The sequence below is a fragment of the Canis lupus genome, chromosome 15 (genome assembly GCF_011100685.1).
Source record: "Canis lupus familiaris isolate Mischka breed German Shepherd chromosome 15, alternate assembly UU_Cfam_GSD_1.0, whole genome shotgun sequence".
In the NCBI taxonomy this organism is placed as follows: domain Eukaryota; kingdom Metazoa; phylum Chordata; class Mammalia; order Carnivora; family Canidae; genus Canis; species Canis lupus.
In genome coordinates, this window is record NC_049236.1 from 15,070,440 (window position 1) to 15,096,825 (window position 26,386).

At 40.4% G+C, this 26,386-nt stretch overlaps 1 protein-coding gene across 1 annotated transcript in view; it reads left to right on the forward strand.

The window, feature by feature from the left end:
- Positions 1-26,386, forward strand: part of TESK2 (testis associated actin remodelling kinase 2) — a 144,001-nt gene that overhangs the window by 107,129 nt on the left and 10,486 nt on the right. The window contains 1 exon segment of the mRNA XM_038558233.1: positions 23,267-23,413. Within this exon segment, the coding sequence (XP_038414161.1) occupies positions 23,267-23,413 (147 nt within the window).

Below are 26,386 nucleotides of genomic sequence, written 5' to 3' on the forward strand. Positions count from 1 at the left end.
GAATGATCTTATGCAGCATTCTTTCGGCCATGTTGCACTTAAATAATATTTTTTGTTAGTTTATTCATAGCCATATATAACATGTAGTGCCTGCTTTGTGAAAGAGTATGTATTTCCAGTATCACTGATGAGATATTGGCATAGCTTATAATATAAATAGTTTTTATTATGGTGGTAATTGGCTGATGATCATGCAACCCAAATAGGCTCTTGGTTATTTTCAGAAGGGAATCAGCAAAGGCCATCATGGCATAGATCTCTGGGGAATCCTACATTTATCCTACAATTTGACTTGGCAGCACAGCCTTTGGTTTTCACTAAGGATTATAAAAATGAATTACTAATAACATCTAGCACAGTACTGTGAACTTAGATGACATTTAGTAAATTTTTCTTGACTGCTAGAATGGCTGCTTTTTATAATAATGTGAGCATCACTCCTTATTTCTCTTAAAATAATTTGTCAATAATGACAGTAAACAAACATAGCTCTTGTTAGTGCCTATAAAGTATTGATATTATTAGGAAGATTATGTCTCCTTTACAGCAGTGATCTGGACTTTCCTAGGCTTGAACCATTTCTGTGTGTCTTCTTTAAAAGCAGACATTGGGGTGCCTAGATGGCCCAGTCAGTAAAGCATCTGCCTTTAGCTCAGGTCGGGCTCCCTGCTCAGTGGAGAAGACTGCTTCTCCATCTGCCCTCCCCCTGCTTGTGCTCTATCTCTCTCAAATAAACAAAAAATCTTTAAAAAAAAGAATAAAATTGTAGACATTAATTGAACTTGGAACAGTTATACAATTAGGTACTACTAACTACTATAGATAGTTTCATCTGTAGTTAAGTATAGATTTCTGAGTTTTTTTATTTTTTAAAGATTTTATTTATTTATTCATGAGAGACAGAGAGAGAGAGAGAGAGAGAGAGAGAGAGAGAGGCAGAGACACAGAGGGAGAAACAGTCTCCATGCAGGGAGCCTGACATGGGACTCCATCCTGGGTCTCCAGGATCACGCCCTGGGCTGAAGGCGGTGCTAAACCACTGAGCCACCCGGGCTGCCCTAGATTTCTGAGTTTTTAAGCAAATGAGTTGTTAAAGAAAAAACAGTTTGATAAAAAGATCAAACAAAACCTTTTAAGTTTAATGAGTTAAATTTAAAAATCCACATTGTATCCAATAGGAATGCTCTATAAGTATGTCTTTGACTCAGGAAACCGTAATGACTTCCATTTGGTCATGAGTATTAAGGAAATCTTCAGTTTTGTTTTGTTTTGTTTTTATCTTCAGTTTTTTTATTTTTATTTATTTTTATTTATTTTTTAAAGATTTTATTTATGTATTCATAAGACACAGAGAGAGAGAGGCAGAGACACAGGCAGAGGGAGAAGCAGGCTCCATCACGGAGCCTGATGTGGGACTCGATCCCAGATCTCTAGGATCACACCCTGGGCCAAAGGCAGCACTAAACCACTGAGCCACCAGGGCTGCAGTCTTCAGTTTTTTATTTTTATTTTTATTTTTATTTTTATTTATTTTTTTTTTTAAAGATTTTATTTATTTATTCATGATAGTCACACAGAGAGAGACAGAGAGGCAGAGACACAGGCAGAGGGAGAAGCAGGCTCCATGCACCGGGAGCCCGATGTGGGATTCGATCCCGGGTCTCCAGGATCACGCCCCGGGCCAAAGGCAGGCGCCAAACCGCTGCGCCACCCAGGGATCCCTAAAGAAAGAAAATATAACTCTATGTATTAGTTAGCTATTGCTACGTAATATCCAACCACAAAACCTCAAAAGCATACAACAATAAACATTTACTCCTTGTACATCTGTAGGGCTGAGCTGAACTGAGCACAATTGGACAGTTCTACTAGTCTCACTTGGGCTCATTCATGCATCTGGCAGGTCAACTGGTAGTCTGATCTAGGTTGGGCTTTGCTGGGACTGCTTTCAGTTGCTTCTCATCCTTCCTCTGGGACCAGCAGACCAGCCTGGATGTGAATAAAAAGTTCTTTTCAGCCCCCAGCAGGACTCTTGCTGTTCTGGTATAGCAAGAGTATGCCAGCCATTTGCACAAGTGCTTTTCATGATTCTTCTTATATTCAAGTTTGCTTGGCCAACATTCCCATTGGACAAAACAAGTCACACATCTGAGTTCACATTGGGAACATACTGCAAAGTTCTATGTCAAAGGGCATGGATTGCATAAGGGGTAAAGAATTGGAACCACTGTTGCAATCTCTCCTGTCCTATAAATATCTCAATTACCAGATCATAATTTGTCTTTTCTACCCTACTTGAGGGCAAAGAGTTTTTCCCATTACAAAAATCATAGCTATCAGTTATTAAACACTACTGGGGGCTAAGTGCCATGCTTGGTGCTTTATATATTAGCTATAATTCTCACAATTCTGTAATAATATTTTCTCCATTTTATAGGTGAGAAAACTAGGCTTAGAGAAATTAAGTTTCCAAAGTAGAATTTGGGTCCAGATTCCTTTGACTTCAAAGCCTAGACCCTTTCTATTTTAACATACTGTCCTTAATTCCCTTATATATTTCCCATAGTGCTAAGGGCTTATGTATGTTCCCCCACAGGTTCTTGAATGTATAGCATGTGTAGTATTTGTAGAATTGGACTCTATTTTTATATTTTGGTTTACTTGGAAGAGATATTTTCTGGTTATTGGATAGATTAGAATATGTTCGGTTGCAATTTATCAGCAGCTAAATAGATGTTATTTAGAGACCCTATCCTATGTTTTTCTATCTCTTTGCTCTGTCTTTACATTGTCAACTTCATCCTAAGGTGGTTGTCATTCTACTTAAAAAGTAGCTGCCACCAACTTACATGCTATATACATTTTCTCTTCCATATCCAAGATGGAAGTGTGGGACATTGCCAAAGATAGTAGACAAAGAGAGAGATGCTTTGACACAGATTATGCATCATCTCCTAATGTCTTCTTTTTAAGCTTGTTAAGAAAGGCACAAAGAGGGAAATATCCTCATAATCAAATAGTTCAGGGAACCTCTTTGTGCAGAACCTTTTGGTGCCTAGAAGATTGGATGTTTGGGGAATGAGTGGGGTGTAAGGTCAGTTAGGAATCTCAAGTGACAATATTCTGTGCTCAAAAGAGTCAGCAAAAGAATTACTTGGCAGAGGTTTTGGAGTCTCTCTTGCCTTTTCTACCATGCAGAAACTATGCTTTTTTTTTTTTTTTTTACTGTTCCAGTAAGAACCACTCAGCTACAGACACAGCAATTACTTGGCCTGTGACGGTATTCATTCTCTTTATAGCAAAGTCATTTCAATCAGCCAGATACCTGGTACTAAAAGACACTTTTGGAGCTCTTAACTCATGAGGGAGTGGATCAGTCCTGCAGGGGGCTGAAAAGAACTTTTTATTCACATAGCCCTCATCCTCTTCTCACTCACCATTTCTACCCCTACTATACACCTTCTTTCTTTTTTAAAGAATACTTTGGAAATTCCTTGTCTATGTGGGTTCACATGCATTGTTTCTGAGTTGTTTTTTGTCAGACTTATAAGAAGCCTTATATAATCAGAGAGTTTATAATGAAAGGAAACTCTGTCGGTTCAGTGACTAAACTCATGCATTATTTATAAAAATGTGCAGCCAGACCCCAATTCCAGTTTCTTGGTGTCCTGTGATATTGCTATTAGTTGTGCCTGCTTCTTTTTTTTGTTCTGTGTGGCCCAGTACAGAGTTTCGTGGCCTTATTTACCCAGCCAGATGCGGTATTGTCTGGTGCCTGCCTTGGGTTAACTTTTGCAGCATAGCCATACCTATCTTTCAAGCATGGGGTGACTTTGAGGAAGCTATTTCTACTACATGCTAGTTAAGAGGACACTCTAGATGTAGCAACAATGAATGATTGCCCCTGTTGACTCAAGACTTCTAAAGGAGTGGTGAATGTAGGAGAAATGACAAGATGTGAATTAACATCTGCAAGGGAAGAAAGAAATTCCATTTACACATACCACTTTGAGTGATTCTGCTAGGCTCTGGGCTTATCAGGATGGAAAAGAAGCCTATTCCCCTAGTTATTGATGTATAACAAAATACCCTAAAACTTAGTGATTTAAAACAACCATTTTATTTTGCTTGTGATTTTTGTAGGTTGGGACTTTGAAAGGGCTCTGCTGGGTGTCTGGTCCACGTGTATCAGCTAGAGGACCCACTTCCAGGATGGCTGCTTCATTCACATATCTGGTGCTATGGTGAATGAAGGTGGCTTGGTCCCTGTCTTACACTACATGGTATCTCATTCACTAGGTCATCTCCATATAGCTTGAGCTCTCCTGAGCTTCCCACAGCTTGGTGATCTCAAGATAGTTAGACTTTATATATGGTGACTAGTGAGAGGTACAGGCCACGTAAGTGGAAACTGAAAGACTTCTTATGACCTACCTTGGAAGTTCCAGAATGTCACTTATGCTGCATTCTCTTGGTCAGTTCTGATTCACAGGGAGGGGAATTATTAGACTCTACATCTCACTGACCATTTTATTCCACTGCAATGTCTTTCATGAACTCAGTGTTTAGTGACTGGGGTAGTAAGAAATTTCTTACTATGTCCTTCTTTAAAAGCTATTTAAAAATAAAAACAGGGATCCCTGGGTGGCGCAGCGGTTTGGCGCCTGCCTTTGGCCCGGGGCGCGATCCTGGAGATCCGGGATCGAATCCCACGTCAGGCTCCCGGTGCATGGAGCCTGCTTCTCCCTCTGCCTGTGTCTCTGCCTCTCTCTCTCTCTCTGTGTGCCTATCATAAATAAATAAAAATTTAAAAAAAAAAAATAAAAAATAAAAATAAAAACAAAATAAAAGCTATTTTTAAATATCCATGGGGGATCTCAGGTGCTCAGCGGTTTAGTGCTGCCTTCAGCCCGGGCGTGATCCTGAAGACCTGGGATTGAGTCCCACGTCGGGCTCCCTGCTCCTCCCTCTGCCTGTGTCTCTGCCTCTCTTTCTCTCTCTGTGTCTCTCATGAATCAATAAATAAAATCTTAAAAAATCCAGCCATTACTCCATACTGTTAATTAACTCTTAGATCTCCATATATATTTATAGTTATTACTCATTATAGTTCATATTCGTTTTTTCTGTCATCTCGTTTTCCACTCAATTATTTTACTAATATTTTATTTTTAATTAATTTTATTATTTTTTAAAGATTTTATTTATTTATTTATTCATGAGAGACACACAGAGAGAGGCAGAGACATATAGGCAGGAAGCCCAATGTGGGACTCGATTCTGGGACTCCAGGATCATGCCCTGAGCCAAAGGCAGATGCTCAACCACTGAGCCACCCAGGTGTCTCTAATATTTCATTAAAAAAATATTTTATTTATTTATTCATGAGAGACACAGAGGCAGAGACACAGGCAGAGGAAGAAGTAGACTCCGTGCAGGGAGCTCAATGTGGGGCTCGATACCGGGACTACAGGATCATGCCCTGAGCCAAAGGCAAATGCTCAACTGCTGAGCCACCCAGGCATCCCTTTACTAATATTTCAAATACAACGTAGCTCAGTTATATCACTCTTTTCAATCTTACCATTTTCTTTTTTTTTTTAAGATTTTATTTATTTATTTATTTTTTACACGGCGGGTGGGGGGGAGCGAGAGAGAGACAGACAGACAGACAGAGACATAGGCAGAGGGAGGAGAAGCAGGCTCCATGCAGGAAGCCCCATGTGGGACTTGATCCCGGGACTCCAGGATCATGACCTGAGCTGAAGACAGACGCCTAAACTCCTGAGCCACCCAGGTGTCCCTCAATCTTACCATTTTTTATTGTTAGAATATTTATTCATCCAAATAAAAACTACGGAATTGGTTTTTATATTTTCTCATCTCTTGAATTTAATCATTTCCCAATCCTATTATTTTCTTTGTGATATCTTTTTTATTCTTCTTTCTCTGCATGTTATTCCGTGCCTTGATTCCTACAAAGGCTTTGGCTGGTTTTCCTATCTCTAATCTTTCTTTGCTTTAGTTTGATATATGATTACTCAAATAATCCATTAGGCATACTTTGATAATGTGATGCTTCTGTTTAAAAACTTCTGTTTAGGGGCTCCTGGGTGACACAGATGATTGAGCATCTGACTCTTGGTTTCACTCAGGTGGTGATCTCGGGATTGTGAGGTCGAGTCCCACATGAGGCCCTGTGCTCAGTGGGGAGTCTGCTTGAATTTCTCTCTCCCTCTGCCCTACCTCATTTCCCCTGTACATATTTCTCTCTCTCTCTCTCAAAAATAAATAACTCTTAAAAAATTATTTAAAACTTCTATTTAGCAGTCTAGACTCTATTTGATTTCAGAATACACATTCCCCCCCTTTAGTTAGGCAGGTCTTTCTGCTCTTTTCTACACATACTGGCCTTAAATGTGCCTTCCAGAAACTGGGATGCCCTTAATTCTCTTCTTCCTCCCACTTTCCAAGTGATGTCAAATCCCAGGCTCTCTAATGGAGCTCAGTCTCCTAAATAAGGCCAATGATAATGCTTGTGTGGCTGGGCCCATCGTATATGTTTAGGATGTTTGTAGTTAGTTGTTTAGTGTAGACTCAGCTCTCAGAAGGCTGATTTAGCCCCAGTGGAAAGAGCTCAAGGTTAGAGCGAAATCACTCTGTGTGAAATGTGTAAAATGTCACATCTCCAGTTGTTTCACAATTAAAAGTTTATTTCATTTATACTTGTAAAAATAGATAAAAACATTCCTATAAATACCTCGTGGCATCTTTTTAAAAAAGGTAGCTATAATTTTTTGGTTTGGCCATTTAGTAATAAAAAAAATATCTAAATAAATTGTGGCACATATTTTCTGCCCTTATTTTTAGTAACTCCCTATGACATTTGAGAAACAAGAATTTGAGGTTGGCAGTCTAACCCACAAATAATAGAATAGTTTATTTAGTTTATTTTATTCTTTTTTTAAAAGATTTTATTTATTTATTCATGAGACACACACACACACACACAGAGAGAGAGAGAGAGAGGCAGAGACACAGGCAGAGGGAGAAGCAGGCTCCATGCAGGGAGCCTGATGTGGGACTCAATCCCGGAACTCCAGGATCATGCTCTGGGCCGAAGGCAGGCACTAAACCACTGAGCCACCCAGGGATCCCTAGTTTACTTTATTCTTAAAGCAGTTTCCTCCCTGACTTGCGAGCTTGCTTCTGGCTCATTTACTCATTCAGAAAATATTTATTGGGCTTCTATTACGTATTTAGCACCATTCCAGGCACTGGGAATATGATAATGAACAAATAATAATCTCTGCCCTCTGGAACTTACATTGTGATAAGCAGGGGGGGTAGGTAGGAGAGTTAGACTATACAGGAAACAAATTGTAATATATGTGGTTTAAGTGCCATGGGGTTTGCAGTGGACAGGGAAGGTCTCACAGAAGAAGCAAAAATTAAGGAGGTAAGGGAACTAGCTGCATGAATATCTGGGGAAAGAATGTTCTAGGAAGTGGGAACAGCAATGCAAAGACATGGAGGCAGAAATGTGCTTGGTATTGTCGAAGAACTCCAAGGAGGGTGACGTGGCTGCAGTGGAGCGAGTAAAGGACAGTAGATGGAGGTGAGAGTGGAAATGCGGGCCAGGTCACACAGTCTTGTAGATCATTGTAAGAGCTTCAGCTTTTACTCAGGCTGAATTGTGAAATCCTTGGGAGCTTTTGGTTAGAGCTGTGATATGATGTAACTTATCTTTTAAAAAGATAACCACTGTGAGGGTAAGGTGAATAAACTGAAAAAGAAGACAAGGGTGAAAGCAGAAAGACTAGTAGAGATGATTGCAGTAAATTCTGTGCAGTAAATAAGGACTATGCAGAAAGGGTGAGAGATGGTGGTAACTTGGACCAGAGTGCTGCTGGTGATTCTGGATTTTGAGGGTAAACTAGGCTTTCCTGATGCATTAGGTATGGGATATGAGAAGATAAAAGGAGTCAAGGATAACTCTGAGGTTTTTGGTCAGAACACCTGAAGGGTACAGTTGATATTAATGGAGCTGGGGAAGATTATAGGATGTACAAGATGGGAGGGGATTGAGAGGTCAGTTTTAGCAGGTTGAGTTTGAAATATTTATTGGACATACAGGTGGTGATAACTTCATAGAGCATGGGGATTCCAAGGAATACCCTGAGTGATACCTTACTTGTTCAGATCCTGTTTATCAGCGTCTTCTTTAGAAAACATCTCCCTGGTTTGGAAGGAGGCATCTTTCAGCAACTGCTGTATTACTTCCTGAGTAATGATAGTGAAAAAATCACTAAGTTGTCTGTCTTTCTTTTTTCCTATTTTATCCTATGTTTACTAGACTTTAAGTTCCTTGGGCTTCATTATTTTTTTCACTACTCAGTCTTCAACAGGCATATAAAGGCATGCAATAAATACTAGTTGGGTGAGCAGATAAATGTATGAATGAATGAATGAATGAATGAATACTGCTTCCCACAGTTGAACTTAACAGCAGTTAATCTGTTTGCTACAAAGACATTTGCCTCTTTCAAGGTGGTTTTGGCCATCCATTTGATGCATCTTTTCTCAGTGTTGGTAATGATAGGACAGCAAGAGGATTTTAAAAATGCTTAAGGGATTTCTCACTAATCTTTCTCCTAATCCTCTCTATGACTGTGAGACTAGTGTAGCAATTGAATTCATAAAGTTCTCTTTGAGTTTCCCCTAAACCAGTTTCTAACAGAAGTTTTGACAAGTGTGCTTTTCTTAACTTGATAAGTGGTATCATTCACAGGAATTGGGTCTGTGTAGGCCCTTGAGTGCTGTTCTAAAGTAGTTTGGATCCTGTAGCAAGAATGGAAGAACAGAGGAAGGATGGTATACCTCTCCTACATTCCTGCTACTCAAGGGCATTTCAGCATTCCTACACCAGATACATCATCACTGTCTGCACTTTCTGTGTTTACTTGTTCTTTATGTTGGTCTTTTCTTGTTATCATGATTTGCTTATGTAGAAAATTCTTAGATCAATGATTTCCAAAGTGAATCATAAGCATTTCTTTCTTGAACATGCCCATTTTAGCATATTTTGCTTTCCTAAAGAAATGGCTTATATTTATTTTCTACCCAACAAATAATTACTAAGCAGTTGCTTTGTGTTAAGGGCCAATTTAGATCAACTTCAAAAATGAAAAGCTAGTCTATGAAGGTGGCAGAACAATTGTCTAAAGGTGGGCACCTGAGTGGCTCAGTTGATTAATTACCTGCCTTCAGCTCAGGTCATGATTTCGGGATCCTGGGAGCGAGCCCCACCTCAGGCTCCCTGCTCAGTGAGAAGTCCGCTTCTCTCTCTGTTCCTCCCCTTGTTTGTGCTCTCTCTCTCTCTCTCTGTCTCTCATGAATAAATAAATAAAATCTTAAGATTTTAAGAGAGAGAGAGAGAGGGAGAGAGAGAGAGAAAGGCAGAGACACGGGCAGAGGGAGAAGCAGGCTCCATGCAGGGAGCCCTATGTGGGACTCGATCCTGGGACCCTGGGGTTACGACCTGGGCCGAAGGCAGGTTCTCAACTGCTGAGCCACCCAGGCATCCCTTCCAGCTCTTTTTCATCTTCTACTTTCTGTTTCTATTATTTTGACTGCTTCAGGTACCTTATAGAAGTGGAATCATACAGCATTTGTCTTTTTGTGACAGGCTTATTTCACTCATGATAATATCTGAAAGGTTTATCCATGTGGTAACATGTGACAGGATTTCCTTCCTTCCTTTTTAAGAATAAAAAATATCCATTGTGAATATATACCACATTTTACTTATCCACTCATCTGTTGGTGGACATAAGCACAGTGTTTAATACAAATCTAATTTTGTTTCTCTCTGCATAAACCCTTCCATGTCTCCTCATTGCCCTGAGGATCAAGTTAAAACACCTGATTCTGCTACTGCTTATCTGTGTAGCTTCACTGCTCACTTTGGTGACCTTTTTGCTGTCTTAATTGTGTACCACAGTTATACTGAACTTTTTCAGTTCCATAAATGGCACATGACCCTTTCCACTTCTGGGCCTATGTACCAGCTCTTCTCTCTACCTAGAACACAACCTCTCTATCTCCCATTGGCCTTGCCCACTCCTACTTAACTTATTTTCTCTTGGAAGCCTTTTCTGATCTCCTAAGGTTGGGTACCCCTCCTGTATACTTCCATATTACAACAGCATTTATCATTGATTTTTATTCACTGCCTGTGTATATACATTATAAATTCCTTAAGGGCAAGGACTATTTTTTTTACATTGATATCAGTTGGTTCCTAGCATACATACTGCCTGACAAATGATAGCTGCTTATCATATTTGTTGATTGAATGAATAAATGAATAATCAGTGGCATTTTCTGGCTCAAAACCTTCAGTGATTTCTTCATTGATTATAGTGTTGTTTTATAAGTTTAATTACTTACCAGAATTGCTTAGGGGCTTTTGAGAAAGTGCAGATACCAGGACCTCACACAAGACCCACTGAATTAAAGTCTTGGGAGAAGCCCAGGCATCTATATTTAAAAACTTTATTAATTTATAAATACACCTGAGTGGCTTAGCGGTTGAGCGTCTGCCTTTGGCTCAGGGCGTGATCCCGGGTCTGGGGTTTGAGTCCCATATCAGCCTCCCTGTGAGGAGCCTGCTTCTCCCTATCTATGTCTCTGTCTCTTTCTCTGTGTCTCTCATGGATAAATAAATAAAATCTTAAAAAAATCATGAAGTGCATAGGTTATCCTGTGCACAGTGAGGGTTAAAATATAGAATTCAGGATAAACTCTTAGCTCGGTATCCTAGTCCTCTGTGCCTTTAGCATCATACCTTTTTTCTAAGTCTTTAGCAAGTACTCTCCCATTCAGACAAACTGATTTTCATGTGTTTACTAAATGTAGTCTTCATTTTTTGCCTCCTTATTAATATTTTTTCATCCGGGGATATACTCTTTCTCTTTATCCTATAGAAATCATCTCTCCCTTCAAGACTTTGCTCAAAGTCCACTCATTTCTCCCTAAAACTTTTCCTGATTCTTTCTTTGCCATTGTTTGCTTTCCCCTCCTTGCCAGATTTGGTCATAGTGTTTCCTTCCATAGTGATCTTCTCATATGTAGTTGGGTTTTCTTTTTTTTTTTTCTTTTTGTACCTCTCTTATTACATATTATGCCATGTATTAAAGTTATTTTTGCTTTGGTTTCCCTATATTTTTAAAAGATTTTATTTATTTATTAATAATAATAATTATGAATTATTATTCATAGAGAGAGGCAGAGACACAGGCAGAGGGAGAACCAGGCTCCATTCCATGCAGGGAACCCAACGTGGGGCTTGATCCTGGGTCTCCAGGATCACGCCCTGGGCTGAAGGCGGCGCTAAACTGCTGAGCCAGCGGGGCTGCCCTGGTTTCCCTATATTAATGTAAGCTTCCAGAGTAGAAGGAACCCAGGCTTTGGGGTCAAAAGGCTTGGGTTAAAATCCAGGCTCTACCATTAACAGTTGAATAACTACAGGCAAATTATTTAAATTCTCTAGGCTTGATTTCCTCATATATAAAAATTTTTTTTAAAGGATAACAATGTTTCAGGATGTTGCAAGGTTCAAATGAGGTAACTATGAAAGTACCTTATAAAACCAATTAGTTGCTTGTTAATATAGGGATAGTATTTTACTCATCTGTATATTCATGATCTCCCAGCAGTACTTTGTAGTTAGAAAGCACTTTATAGATATTGACTGAATGATTGGATAGGGGGAAAAAGAAATACATTTTGTGCCATCTAAAAAGCAAAGTGGAGGTAAATTTTCTTTTAAAAATACGTTTAAAAATGTATTTTAGAGCCTGTAGGAATGGCTAGAACTCTTGCCTCATGAATGGAATAATTTCTAAATGGCTTTTGCATTGTTTAATTATAACACCTCTTGCATCATCATCCTTTGACTCTGTCACTAATTTGCTCAACAACTTATTTTCCATCTAGATTAGCTAGTCAGTCAAACATGTATTTCTGGTATGCCCCGAAGGAACAGAACTGGGCACTGGACTTTTGGAAATAGAAATAAAACAATAGACATACTACTTACCTGCTAAGTCAATTAAAGTTTTGGATAAGAAAATATTTCATTTTTTTAAACCAATAATTTATTGCAGTTGGCAGTACCAGGGACACTTTAAAAACAAACACAACTTTTTTTTTTTAAAGATTTATTTATTAAGGGGAGAGAGAGAGCTAGAGAGAGAGAGAGCAAGCAGGGGGAGAGGCAAAGGGAGAGAATCCTCAAGCAGACTCCATGCTGAGCATGGAGCCCAATGCAGGACTTGATCCCAGGACCCTGAGATCGTGACCTGAGCCAAAATCAACAGCCAGATGCTCAATTTAACTGTGCCACCCAGGCGCCCCCAAAAAACTTTTTTCTGCTTATAAAATCAGACATACTCGTTAAAGAAATAGCTAATATTTCTGGGATGTTAAGTGTTACATGTATTTTCTTTTTTCATCCTTATGACAACCTTCTGAGATATAGTCATTATTACTGCTATTTTATGTAAAAAGAAACTGAGAATTACATAAGATTTGAAAAGTGATTCTCCCACTTTTTACCTACTTAACTCATCAATTTTTAAGTCTTAGTTTAAATTTTCACTTCATTGAAGTAGCTTTTCCTTTTTTAAAAAAAAAAAAAAGATTTTATTTATACATGAGAGACAGAGAGAGAGAGAGAGGCAGAGACATAAGCAGAGGGAGGGAGAAGCAGGCTCCATGCAGGGAGCCGATGTAGGACTCAATCCCAGGACTCCAAGATCACGCCCTGGGCGAAAGGCAGGCACTCAACCACTGAACCATCCAGGCATCCCGGAGTAGCTTTTCCTAATGACCTTCCCACATCCAGATTATGAGTTGGCTTCTGATTCTCTTTGTTAGCACTCTTTCCTTTTTTTCTTTCCTTTTTTTCATCGTAGCACATCTTAGAACATACAATTCTTCATTCATTTATTTATTTATTTTAGATTTTATTGATTTTTTGAGATTGAGAAAGAGAACAAGTAGGCAGAGGAGCAGACGGAGAGGGAGAAACACTCTGAGCTGAGCAGGGAGCCAGACTCGGGGCTGATTCCAGGACCTCAGGATCATGACGTGAGCCATAGGGAGACGCTTAACCAACTGAACTACCCAAGTGCCCCAGAATGTGAGGGTGTTTAGTTGCCTATTTGACTCTTAGCCTTTGGAAGAGATTTTTGCCTGCGCTTGGAGTGACTATTGGGCTGGGAAGCTGTCTCCCACATAGCAAGTTGGAACCTTTTCTCCCTTTCTATCCCTCTACCTACCATTTGCCTCTAGAAGATACCCTTTGAGCTTGTAGTTTGCTTTCTTTAACTTTTGCTTGATTTATTCCTTATTCAGAGGCCAAGTGGTGTGCTAATATAGGCAGAATCGGTAGAAGAAATGATTGGTTCATTTGAAGATGCAGTTCCTTTGATATAAGTCACCTTAATTAGAAACTTAGTTTCTGGGGTAGCCCAGGTGGCTCAGTGATTTAGCGCCACCTTCAGTCCAGGGCCTGATTCTGGAGATCTGGGATCGAGCCCCGCATGGGGCCTGCTTCTCCCTCTACCCTCTCTGCACACCCCCCCGCCCCCCCATGTCTCTAATGAATAAATAAATAAAATCTTAAAAAAGAAAGAAAGAAAGAGAAAGAAAGAAAGAAAGAAAGAAAGAAAGAAAGAAAGAAAGAAAGAAAGAAAGAAAAGAAAGAAAGGAAAAGAAAGAAAGGAAAAGAAAGAAAGAAAGAAAGAAAGAACGAAAGAAAGAAAGAAAAGAAAGAAAGAAGAAAGAAACTAGTTTCTTTTGGTTTCTATTTTCATTTTGTCCACTGTCAAGCCCCTATTCCTCAGATCTGGTTGGGGGGCAGGGTGTGTTTGTCTTCCTTAATGGATTGCTTTGTTTACTCTGAGTTCAATCACCAAGTGAATGTCAAAGATTCCTATGCGGATCTGCAGAGTGCAGGGTTATAGTAGATATGGGATAGCAGGCTGGACGGAAAAGTGATTTTAATCATGAACTTATGGATTTGGGGATAGGAAAGCAGACTGGATGGAGTGGTTAGGAACCCTGGCCTCATCTTAAATCATGTCTGTGACCATTGATTGTGAATAGAGCTTCACTGGGTAAAGGGAACAGTCTTAGTATTTCTTAGCTTATTTCTTTGAGAAGATTTATTCTACATATTTATCTTTTAATATTTACTTTATTTAAACAAATTTGTTTTTGATTATGAGATGTTTAATGGAACAGTTAAAAATCTGTGGGGAAAGCTTAATCACACTATTTTGAATCTTTTGGGTAAACAGTCATTTTGATGTTTATAGTAGCTGATAGGGATTGAAAAACATTCCTGCCACTTCAGCTTTGTTAAGCAAACATATTCTTTAAGCAGTGAATGGGCTTTATACTAAATATCTATCTATGGAAAGTGTGAATGAAGAACAGGAGATGTCTTTATGGTTTCTTTAAGTTGTTGATAAAAGAAATACCTTCTGTAATTTCCAGAAGATCATCTCAGTTATATTTTTTAAGTCATGTGATTTTGACCACTTTAAGGAATTTGCTAATAGGATGATAAGTATCCTCAGAGTTTTATATTACTGAGTGGCCAAATGCACTGTTTTGTATTTCATTTTATTTCCAATGCTACCATAGTATTTGCCACATAATAGGCATTATTATTATTATTTAAATATTTTATTTTTAAGTAGTCTCCACACCCAAAATGGGGTTTGAACTCACGACTGTGAGATCAAGAATTACACAACCTACCAACCGAGCCAGCCAGGTGCCCCCAATAGTAGGCATTATTAAGTATTTGTTTTGGAGGACACCTCAGTGGCTCTGTGGTTGAGCATCTGCCTTTGGCTCAGGGGGTGATCCCCGGTCCAGTCCAGGATGGAGTCCCACGCTGGGCTCCCTGCAGGGAGCCTGCTTCTCCCTCTGTCTACGTCTCTGCCTTTCTCTCTCTCTCTCTCTCATGAATAAATAAATAAAATCTTAAAAAAATAAATATTTGTTTTGGATGGTACTTACCAGAAAAATTCTCTAAAAGCACACTTCTCTTTTGATCTTAAATTGCATTAATGTCTGAATTGGGATAGCTTCTTTTTTTTGGGGGGGGGGGATAGTTTCTAATAGAGAACTTAAAACCTGCTTGCATTTATATAAATGTATTTAATCATTCATTTGTTCATTCAACAATTTATTGTTCACTGGATGCTGGGCTCTTAAAGTTGAGAAAAACCTGGTCCCTGCCATCAAGGTTATAGTACAATGTGATAAGCAATAGTAGCAATACGTACAGGGGGCTAAAGTGGCACAAAGTATAAAATGGGGTATTAGGAAATGCTTTCGAAAATAAAAGACTTGAGCTAGGTTTAGAAGGATGAATTAACAGAGCTCTGAAGGGGACGAAGAGTATTCTGAGCAGTAGATAAGCATATATGAAGGCAGAGAGAGTGGAATGTTTAAATATGCTGAAACACATTTTGAATTCCCTTTCTCTTTGGGTCAGTTCATTACTACTGACTGTTTCAGTCAGGCAAGCCCTGGTGGACCTCCTGAACAGTGGCAAACTCAGGCTTTGGCAGATGAGGGGATATATGCCTATAGTAGCTGCAGAACCTCAAGCTGAGAACAGGAGGCTCCTTTGGAGCACAAGCCTCCCACAGGGCGCTCTTGGGATGCCTGTCCTGAAATTACCCAGGGCAGTAACAAAGCTTTCTTTTCTTCTTCAAACCAAGCCAGCAGGATGGGATATCTGCTAGCCTTTGTGTTTGGAGCCGACCAAAAAACATACAGTGGCTAGCACAATGGCATTGTTGGGCTTCAGTGAAAACTAGGTCGGGGCCCAAGGCCCTCATCTGTAGAGGGCTTATCCAAAGAACACAGGTTTGACAAGTCACTGATTTGGCTATTTGACATTGATGCTGGTTTCTGATGTGTTTCTGGCTTACTGATGGCACATGAGATTGTAGGATCTCTCCCTCTTGCTTCTCTGAACACCTGAATTTGGAATCTCTGAGTGGCCTTTCTTTTCCTTCAGTTCTCATATTTACCACTCAGTTGCTATACCCTTTAGATTCTGTCTCAGCATATTCTAACTCTAGCCCACCTTTTCATGCCTATAATAATAGCACTCTAAGCTGGGAATTTGGTCACCTCTCCTCTGGACTGTTTGTTGCAGTAGGCTCTAAACCTTCTGCTAGTTCCTCCTCTATCCTGCTACCAGCATGATCTTTCTAAAATGTAGTTTGGGGCATGTATTAGTTTCCTAGGGCTGCCATAACAAAGCACCACAATGTGGGCGGCTTATAACAACAGAAATTGATTATTTTACAGTTCTGACGGAAGTCCAAAATCGAAGTGTTGGCAGGGCCATGTTCTCTCTCTGAAAGCTCTGGGGGAAGATCCTTCCTTGTCTCTTCCTAGCTTTTGGTGGTGTTTCTTGACTTATAGATGTGCCACTCACATCTCTGCCTCCCTTAACACATAACATTTTCCCTGTGTGTCTGTGTCTCTTTTTGTAAAGATACCAATCTTATTGGATTAAGGGTCTACCCTACTTCAGTATGATCCCATCTTTATTTGATTTTCCATCGGCAAAGACTCTATTTCCCAGTAAGGTCACATTTACAGTTACCAGGGGCTAGGACTTGAGCATATCTTTTGGGGAGACGTAATTCAACACATGCCAGATCATAGTATACTTTACTTATAAATTTTTAGTGCTCCTGTGATCTGACAAATTAACTATAGGTGTTTCATTGTGATTTTCCAGAACTTCTCTAAAAAAATTATATATTTATAATAATAACAGCAATAGATAACAACTGACATATACCGAGAACTTTCTTTGACATTGTTCTAAGCATTTTTACACTTCAACTAATTGAGTCTTCATAATTCTATAGGTTAGGTACTAATCTTTTGGGGGAGCATTAGATACTATTCTTATTTCCACTTTATAGATGAATATTAAAGAAATTGAATGACCAACCTAGTGTCAGAGGTGAGATTCAATCCTAAGGAGCCTAACTCTGTAGTATGTAGGCTTAACCACTATACTGTACCATCCATCTTTTCTTTTTAGCTTCATCCCTTCTCTCTACTTATACCTTATTCAGGAAAAAGAAAAAAAAATGACTACTAATCTCTTCACTTTATCCTTGTGTTCCTTTTGCACAGTGTCTTTCTTATCCCCAGTCCTACATGTTGGCTTCCATGAAATGGAACTGAATCCTTAACAGGGAGTGATTAGTCAGGCCGATGTAGGGATGGGGGAGGAGTGTTCCAGGTAAAAGTACCAGCAGTGTGTGCAAATGTGCAAGCAGGAAGGGGTCAGACCTTTATAAGCAAGAGTGAAAGGCTTTATATTCCATGTTAAGTAAGGGCTTGTGGGTTTTATCCTAACAGTAGTAGGGCATCATTGAATAATTTTAACAGGGGATTAGCTTCAGGTTGGCATTTCAGAAGGAGTATTTTGGCTGTATTATGGAAAATGGATTGGAATGAGGGCTAAGTCTATTCAAGATACAAAAAAGGGACAAGCAGACTAGTTAGAAAGCCAATAGAATAACCCAGGGAAGGGGTGATGAAATAAGATATTGATAGTAGGGAGAATGAGTTGTGTCCTATGAGCTAAACATTATACTGGACCTACTTTGTATGCTTTATTTCTTTTAATTACTCCCTGCCTTTAATTAAGCACGAAATCCTGTTGCTTTTACCTCTAAGAAGTCTCCAGATATTAACCTCCTTTCCATTCTTGCTGTCATTGTCTTATTCAGCTCTTCCCACCTGAATGATTCCAGAAGCCTCCTAACTGTTTTCCTGGCTTCAATCCCTGACTTTTCCATACAGTTTTTACATTACTGTTAGAATGATATTCTCTATATAGGATATACATTACTGCCTTGTGTGATAAGAAAATTGTTAGTTGATTATCACCTTGACTGGACTGTGAACAAAGGACAGGGACTGGCCCCCACTTAGCTTTGTGTTTTCACATAGTAGATTTTCAGTGTTTGTATAGGTGGATGGATAGAGAGATGGATGGATCTTCCTTAGGACAGCCCTGCTAATTAAGTAGTAGCAAATTATCTCTGTTAGTTGGATAGCAGCACATTTATCTGCCTTGGGTAAATGCCCTAACTTCAGGCCAGTTGGGTAGATTTTTCAAAAAGGAGTAATAATTCTTACAGTTGATATTTTCTTCAGAGCCTCTGAATATGCCTTTGAACCACTATTCGGGGACAAGCTTGCTGGTTACAGGTATCAGTCCATTGATAATTCAAAGTTAAAAAAAAAAAAAGCAAGCATTTTGTCATCTTATTCTGATTGGTCATGATTGGGTGAGGCCACTGTAGCTGACTAAACTCAGCAGGAATTAGGAACAAGATCCCTGGATATAGGGAGTGTTGCCTCATGGAGAGATAAGGGTTGCCTAATGCTGTTCCAGAATATTCTCTATATGGGTATGTTTATGTATCTGTCTCTGAATTGGTGCCATCAGAACTTATGGGGATATATGGGAAGAACTATTTTCTCGGCCTACACAACTCCCAGCTATCTTTTAGTATCCAACTTAGATGTTGCCTCCTCTCAAATTTTGCAGATTCAGGGAGAGTCACTTTCTACTTTCAAACCTCAAGTATTTACCTCTGATAAGGGTTATTGGTATTATATACTTATATCTGTATCTTTCGGTGGACTTCTTTAAGGTATAAACTGTTATTCCCACATTTCATATACCCACATTTACTATGTGTAACAGACTCTTCTAATCCCAGAAGGAAAATAATGTTGATGTAAACTGACAGGTTCTTACTGTCATATGGGGGTGACAGGAAATGGAGAAGTGCTCACTGAATGGTTGTAGAAATAACTTTAATTGATATTCCTGAGTGGAGAACTGAGTGTCCACTAATCAGAACCTGTGGCGATTGTTTTTATGGTGATAACATACGATTTTTTTGCATACATAATATTGTTTAGCCTCCAACACACACTTATTTATTGACTGCCTTTTGGGAGAAAAGTCTTTAATGAAATCAAGTGTCAAACACAAATTGGATGGTAGAAACTCTGTTATAATATTTTATTATACCATGGGTTGGAAAGGCAGGTTTTGGTGTAAAGTTGGGGAACCAGTCACTGAGAGGTACTCAGGTACCTCTAACACTTGATTGGCTGACATTATAGTTTTCTGAGCTTGACAGTTTAAAAGGACAACCATTAAAATGTAAAAACTTCTCTCTCTCATAGATGATTTAAATGCATTGCCAGTGTCTTAGGTTGTTTTGAAGAGCTGCTCAAGAGAGTGGTCTGGAAGAAAACACAGTGAAGCCTCTATTAACCTCATCCTGGGAAGTTGAATGTGCAAGCACAGATCTTGCTTCTGCTTCCCACACAGGGATTTGTTCAGAGGACACACCAGCTGAGCCTGCACTGGGAGTTGCTTTTGGGGAAGTGAACGTCCCAACTAATGGGCACACAGAGTGTGTAGCAACTTAGAAATCTTCCTTGTTGGCAGATCTCACACTTCCTTTCCTCATACACGCAAAGGTCTTGAGACATTCAGAAGTTGTGGTTTCTGAAGGCCCCAGAGGCTTATCAGCCCCTTCTAAAAATATTCACCAAAGGCAGGCAAGAGAGACAGGTTGTAACAGTAAACTCCATTTAGTTTCCCTCTCTGGTCCTGGTTTGTGCTTCTTCGATCTTGCTTGGGAAAACCAGAGCCTACTAATGGTGTGATTCCTTACCTTGCCTCACCTTTCTCCTCTGTCCTCCCCCTTCTGCCTGGATTGATGGATTTCTCAGGTCTTCAGAGACATTCTAAAAAGGGTAAATATGTATGGTATGCCTGGGTGGCTCAGTGGTTGAGCGTCTGCCTTTGGCTCAGGGTGTGATCCCGTGGTCCTGGGATCAAGTCCCACATTGGGTTCCCGACATGGAGCCTGCTTCTCCTTCTGCCTCTGTCTCTCTGTGTCTCTCATGAATAAAGAAATAAAATCTTAAAAAAAAAAAAAAAGAAAAGAGTATATATGTATGTTTCTGAACCAGAATCAGGAATCCTGACTTAGCCTGGCCCAGAGAGAATGCAAATACAACCTTTTATTTTATTTATTTATTTTTAAGATTTTATTTATTTATTCATGATAGACACAGAGAGAGAAAGAGAGTCAGAGACACAGGCAGAGGGAGAAGCAGGCTCCATGCCGGGAGCCCGAGCCCGATGCAGGACTCCATCCTGGGGCTCCAGGATCATGCCCTGGGCCAAAGGCAGGCGCCAAACCGCTGAGCCACCCAGGGATCCCCAAATACAACCTTTCATTGTAATTTTTTCTGCTTGGCCCTCAGTTGGAAAACTTCAGTGGCTCCTGAAGTCAGGCCTTCCATGTCACATTGTCATCGTATCAAAGAAGTGAACCACCACCTTTTCAGATCTTTCTGACCCTCAGAACTAAAGAAATTTGCGTGATTAGATGTCTGCTATATTGCCCCCAAGTACCTTGGAGTTTGCGAGTTCAGTTTCTTTTTAGCTAATGGGCTCCTCAAATATGAACCATGGACAGATTCAACTAAAGAGATGAAAGGTGCTGTGTTAATGCTGCCATTATGCCTCCTTTTGAGATTTCCAAGATGGATTATCAAGCAGAATGAAGCAGATTGACAGGTTTCCCTTTTGAGAAGTTAGGTGTATTTTTAGCCCTTTCGTCTGGGCCTGATGTGCCTCATGCAAGGATGTGAAGTCCTGCATTGTGCTGCCCCCAACTGGTGCTTTTTGGTGCTTATGTTACCACATCATGACATCTCAGATGATATGGCACTTAAATTTTTGCTAAGCCCTTTTACATTTTTGTATTAGATTCTCATAATGACATTGTGAGTTATGTGGATCAGGAATTATAATATCTATTTTATAGGTGGGAACACTGATTGGATAGCCTCATTAGTTGATTTGCCTAAAGGTAGTTGTTTAGAGGCCAAATTGGACTAAAATTCAGATATCTTGCCTGCTATTCCTTTAGGTTCCCTAGTCTTTAGAAAATTCAGTATCACCCCCCCCCTAAAAAATAGGTATTAAGAGCTTAATTTTAGGCTTAGGGGAATTTTCTATTTTTCTCTCATGGAAGGAAAAGGCAGATAATATATCATGTAAGGTTTGAATAAATTCATGACCTAATTGGCAGAAATTTTTGAGCTCCTGTTCTGTATGAGGCTCTTTGACTCAGATGCTGTGACCTGTAGCTGATGTTAGGTTAGCTAACAGGTAAAGAACATGGACTCTGGGCCAAACTGCCTGGGTTTAAACCCTGGCTCTTAACTTCTAACTGCCTCTTATAAAATGAGAATAATAGTATAATTATTTCATTAGTTTATGTGCAGAGTGAATGAGATAATTAATGTAAAGTTCTTAGACTAGTACCTGGACAGAGTAAGCACTCTGTGAATATTAGCTGTTCCTATTGGTTGTTTTGTTGCTATTGTTGTTATTATTACTCTTACACTTATTATCTTCTCTATATAAATACATTTTTTGCTTTTTTTTTTTTAAAGCAAAGCAGCACTTCATGGGTATATGGAAATGATGAAAAGCCAAATTTATTGGAAGAGTACATCTGCACATAGTTTCTCTATAGCCTTATCTTCTACTCTTCTGTTCACTTTGGTCTTACTCTAGTCTTTATCATAGTTTCCTGTGACTTAGTTGTAAGTCCAGTGGACACTTTTTGTGCTCACCTTACTTTTTTTTTTTTTTAAGATTTTATTTATTTGTTCATGAGACACACAGAAAGAGAGAGAGGGAGAGACACACAGGCAGAGGGAGAAGCAGGCTCCATGCAGGGAGCCCAATGTGGGACTCGATCCCAGAACTCCAGGATCAGGCCCTGGGCTGAAGGCAGGCCCTAAACCACTGAGCCACCCAGGCGTCCCATTCGTGCTCACCTTACTTGATCTGTATAGCACTTGATACTTCTGGTCATTTCCACTTTGGAATGTTCTCCTTCTTTGGCTTCTATGTAACATTCTTGCTTGGTTCTTCCTTTGCCTGCTCCTTTAAATGTTACCATTCCTTAAGATTCTGTTAATTTCTCACCTTATATGTTAACCCCTAGACAACTTCCATGACTTGGCTTCTGTGACCACTTCAGCTCAATGTTGCTGCCTCCTAAATGTTGGTCTCTACCTCAGACTTTGTTCCTAAATTTTAGGCTCTTTTTAAGACATCTCCGCCTTGGCTGTCCCACAAGTCCTTTAACTCAACATATCCTCACACTGACCTCACTCTTTTAACCATGCTGCTGCTTCTAAAAACCTGCCCTTCTCTCTATTTTGTAGATATTTAATAATGGCATCCAGGGACCAATAGCCCAGGATCAACCTAGAGATTTTCATTGCACTAATCCCCCCAATCCAGACAGTCATCAAGTTTTGTGTTTGTGTGTTGTTGTTTTAACTCTGCCATATAAGCCATGTCTTGAATCTTACGCTGTTCCAGTGTTTCCACTATTGCCTTAACTGGGGCACCCTTCTTTTACCAGGATTATTGCAATAATTCACTGTTTACCCTTCTCCTTACTCTCCATCTAATGCATTGATCATACCATTGCTTAAATAATCTTTTCTTTGAAAAGCAAAGATGAAGATTTTGCTCTTCTGCTTAAAAGGCTTATTTTGTTCCAACAGAATAAAGTCCATATATCTTAGCAAAGCATATTGGCTTCACCAAGTTTCTACTATTTGCATACTCTGACTATACTGAGTGTGTTAGTCTCCTGAATATACCATGCTCTTAATCTATAACTTTGCATATACTGTTCCCTCTGTATGGATTGTCTTTCTTTTCTGCTCCCCCAGGTCATCCTTTTGATTCCCTTATTTCCTTTGTACAGCTTCCTCTGACATACCCAGATTGACTTTCTAACTTTATCCTCTGCACTCATGGCACTGTCATACTTGTCCAAAGCTATATTTTAGCATTTACTACATGATATTGTTTGTGCCCCTTAATGGATTGTCATCTCCTCAAAGGAAGGGTCTTTGTATGCAGCATCTACCGTAGTACCTGCAAAATAAGCCTTGAGCAACTTAAAAAAAATGTTTTTTAATGTAGAATCTTTATCCTCTAATGGTTTCACCACCAGCCTAAACGTACCTGACAGATGATGGCTGAGTTTTTCCCTTTGTTTTGCAGTATATCAACTCTGGAAATCTGGAACAGTTGCTAGACAGTAACCTGCATTTGCCGTGGACTGTGAGGGTGAAACTGGCTTATGATATAGCAGTGGGTCTCAGCTACCTTCACTTCAAAGGCATTTTCCATCGGGACCTCACATCTAAGGTATGAAGGCATCACTTGCACAACTCTTTGAGACACTGTCTTCCATTACCAAGAGAGCTCTGTTAAGAAACCAATCATTAGGGCAGCCCAGGTGGCTCAGCAGTTTAGCACTGCCTTCAGCCCAGGGCGTGATCCTAGAGACCCAGGATCAAGTCCCGCATTGGGCTCCCTGCATGGAGCCTGCTTCTCCCTCTGCCTGTGTCTCTGCCTCTCTCTCTCTCTCTGTCTCTCATGAATAAATAATAAAATAAAATCTTAAAAAAAAAAAAAAAAAAGAAACCAATCATTAGGGACGCCTAGGTGGCTGTCAGTTAAGTGACTGTCTTCAGCTCAGCTCATGATCCCAGGGGCCTGGGATGGAGCCCTATATTGGCTCCCTGTTCAGGGGGGAGCCTGCTTCTCCCTCTTCCTGCCCCCTCCCCTGCTTGTGCCCTCTGTTGCTCACTCTCTTTCTCTCTCTCTAAAAGGACTAAATAAAATTTTTTTTTAAAAGGAATCCAAGGGATCCCTGGGTGGCTCAGCAGTGGAGCGTCTGCCTTCAGGTCAGGGCGTGATCCTGGAGTCCCGGGATCGAGTCCCACATCAGGCTCCCTGCATGGAGCCTGCTTCTCCCTCTGCCTGTGCCTCTGCCTCTCTCTCTCTCTGTGTGTCTCTCATGAATAAATAAATAAAATCTAAAATAAATAGAAATAAAAAATAGAGAAGGAAACCAATCATTAATGAGCTTTGAAATGATGGAAATCTCTTATAGATTTAACATTTAATCACAGAGGTTAGGGATGCCTGGATGGCTCAGCGGTTAAAGCATCTGCCTTTAAAAAAAAAAAAAGCACCTGCCTTTGGCTCAGGTTGTGATCCTGGGGTCCTGGGATTGGGTCTTGCATCGGGCTCCCTGTAGGGAGCCTGCTTCTCCCTCTGCCTATGTCTCTGCCTCTTTCTCTCTGTGTCTCATGAATAAGTAAATAAAATCTTTAAAAAATTATAATAATAATCAGAGAATACACCTTACTATTCAGTGCAGCTAGTCCTTAGAAAGCCAATATTGGCTCACAGCAGGTACCTTTCAGTGCTGAGCCAGGCAACACGTACATCTTAGGAATCTTGGTGCTTGACTCCGGTGTGAATGAGTGTTGCAGGAGCAGTTGACAAGGGAGGGTTAAGAGATTCCTGCCTATAGGAGTGGCGGTGGTCAAGCCAACTGGGAGCCTGTGGCTTAGAGCTCTCTCATGGCCTCCAGGAGGTATCTCTTAACTGAGAGCAAGAGTCCACTGGCTTGTCATTTGAGTGCAGGGCTTGAGGGGCCACGACGTACTGACCCATTTTCTGCCCATTGGATTGAGTTTCTGCCCTTCTGCCAGTTTTTCTTTGGCATCAGCTAGTCTCTTGCTGTCCAGATTGCTCTGTGACCAGGTTAGAAAAGGGTTGCTTTTAGAGGAAGTTGGCCTTGCTACAAGGCAGGCACTTGAGGGCCAAGTGGCCCAGGACAGTACCATGACAAGGCTTATATAAATAGTACTGTTTGATCATTGATGTGGGAACTATAAACCCCCTGATATGACTTCTGTGCAAGAGCAGATTTAAAGTCTAGGCAGGGCAGCCCAGGTGGCTCAGCGGTTTAGCGCCACCTTCAGCCCAGGGCGTGATCCTGGAGACCTGGGATTGAGTCCCGCGTCGGGCTCCCTGTGTGGAGCCTGCTTCTCCCTCTGCCTGTGTCTCTGCCTCTCTCTCTCTCTCTGTGTCTCTCATGAATAAATAAAATCTTAAAAAAAAAAAAAAGTCTTCTGGGGAGCTAGAGAGGAGTTTTGTACTTGCCCAAGAATAGCTGTCATTTCATTTTTCACCCTGAACACCTACAGGTGCATACATACAGCCATGCATACACAGATTCCTGCACCCCTTCTGTCATGAATACAAAGTTTGCAGAGGTGACACAAGGGAACTGTACTCTCAGACCCGATAAGGCTTAGAACAGTAAGTCCTTGGCTTCCTCACACTACAGTGGTTCCGGTGTTCCAAACAACAGTACTCCCCCTAGCCATTGGTTTATAAACTACTACAGAGAAAAGAGCTTTGGGGAAGTGACTGTAGGGCCCCTGGGTGTGGCAGGGCCATTTGTAGTCATCTGCACTGTTACTGTAGCAGCATTAAGATGGCAAGTGGGGGCTCAACCGGTTGGGTGTCTGACTCAAGTCATGATCTCATGGGTCATCAGATTGACCAGATGGTGAGAACAAATGACATGGCAACCTGAGGACAGGTTGGGAAGTGCACTATAAAGAATCTCAAGTTTGGGGGATCCCTGGGTGGCTTAGCGGTTTGGCTCCTGCCTTCGGCCCAGGGCGTGATCCTGGAGACCCGAGATTGAGTCCTGCATCGGGCTCCCTGCATGGAGCCTGCTTCTCCCTCTACCTATGTCTCTGTCTTTCTCTCTCTCTCTCTCTGTGTCTCTCATGAATAAATAAATAAAATTAAAAAAAAAAAGATTCTCAAGTTCAAGAAAAACAAGTGGATTTTATAAGCCAGACTATCCAGTTGGAGAGACTGTCCGTGTTCATTGCCTTTAAATCATCTCTGAACTTCTGGTAGTTTTCTCTGAATGTTTCAGCCTCATTGTAACGGTGTTGCAAGGATTAGGGAGAGAGTTGTATGTCTACACCAAAGCAGGTGCTCCCAGGAGACCTGTGTGGTGGTGACAGTGACCATAAGAATGAGAAGTCCCAAGGGATAAATAAAGCTAAAGGGACAGAATAGGGCTTTGAAGTTTCCAAATGGTCTCATTGCCAGCTTTGAATCTGAGTTTGTTTTTTGTGGTTTTTTGGTTTGTTTGTTTTTTTTAATCTGAGTTTGATTTCTTTGAGGACTGTAAGAGGTTTATACACCTCATACTGTGTGATCTGTTGTGCTGTGTCTCCCATGAGTATACAAGTTTCTCAAATGCTCCTCTTCCTCACCTTTGTATTCCTAGAACCTAGC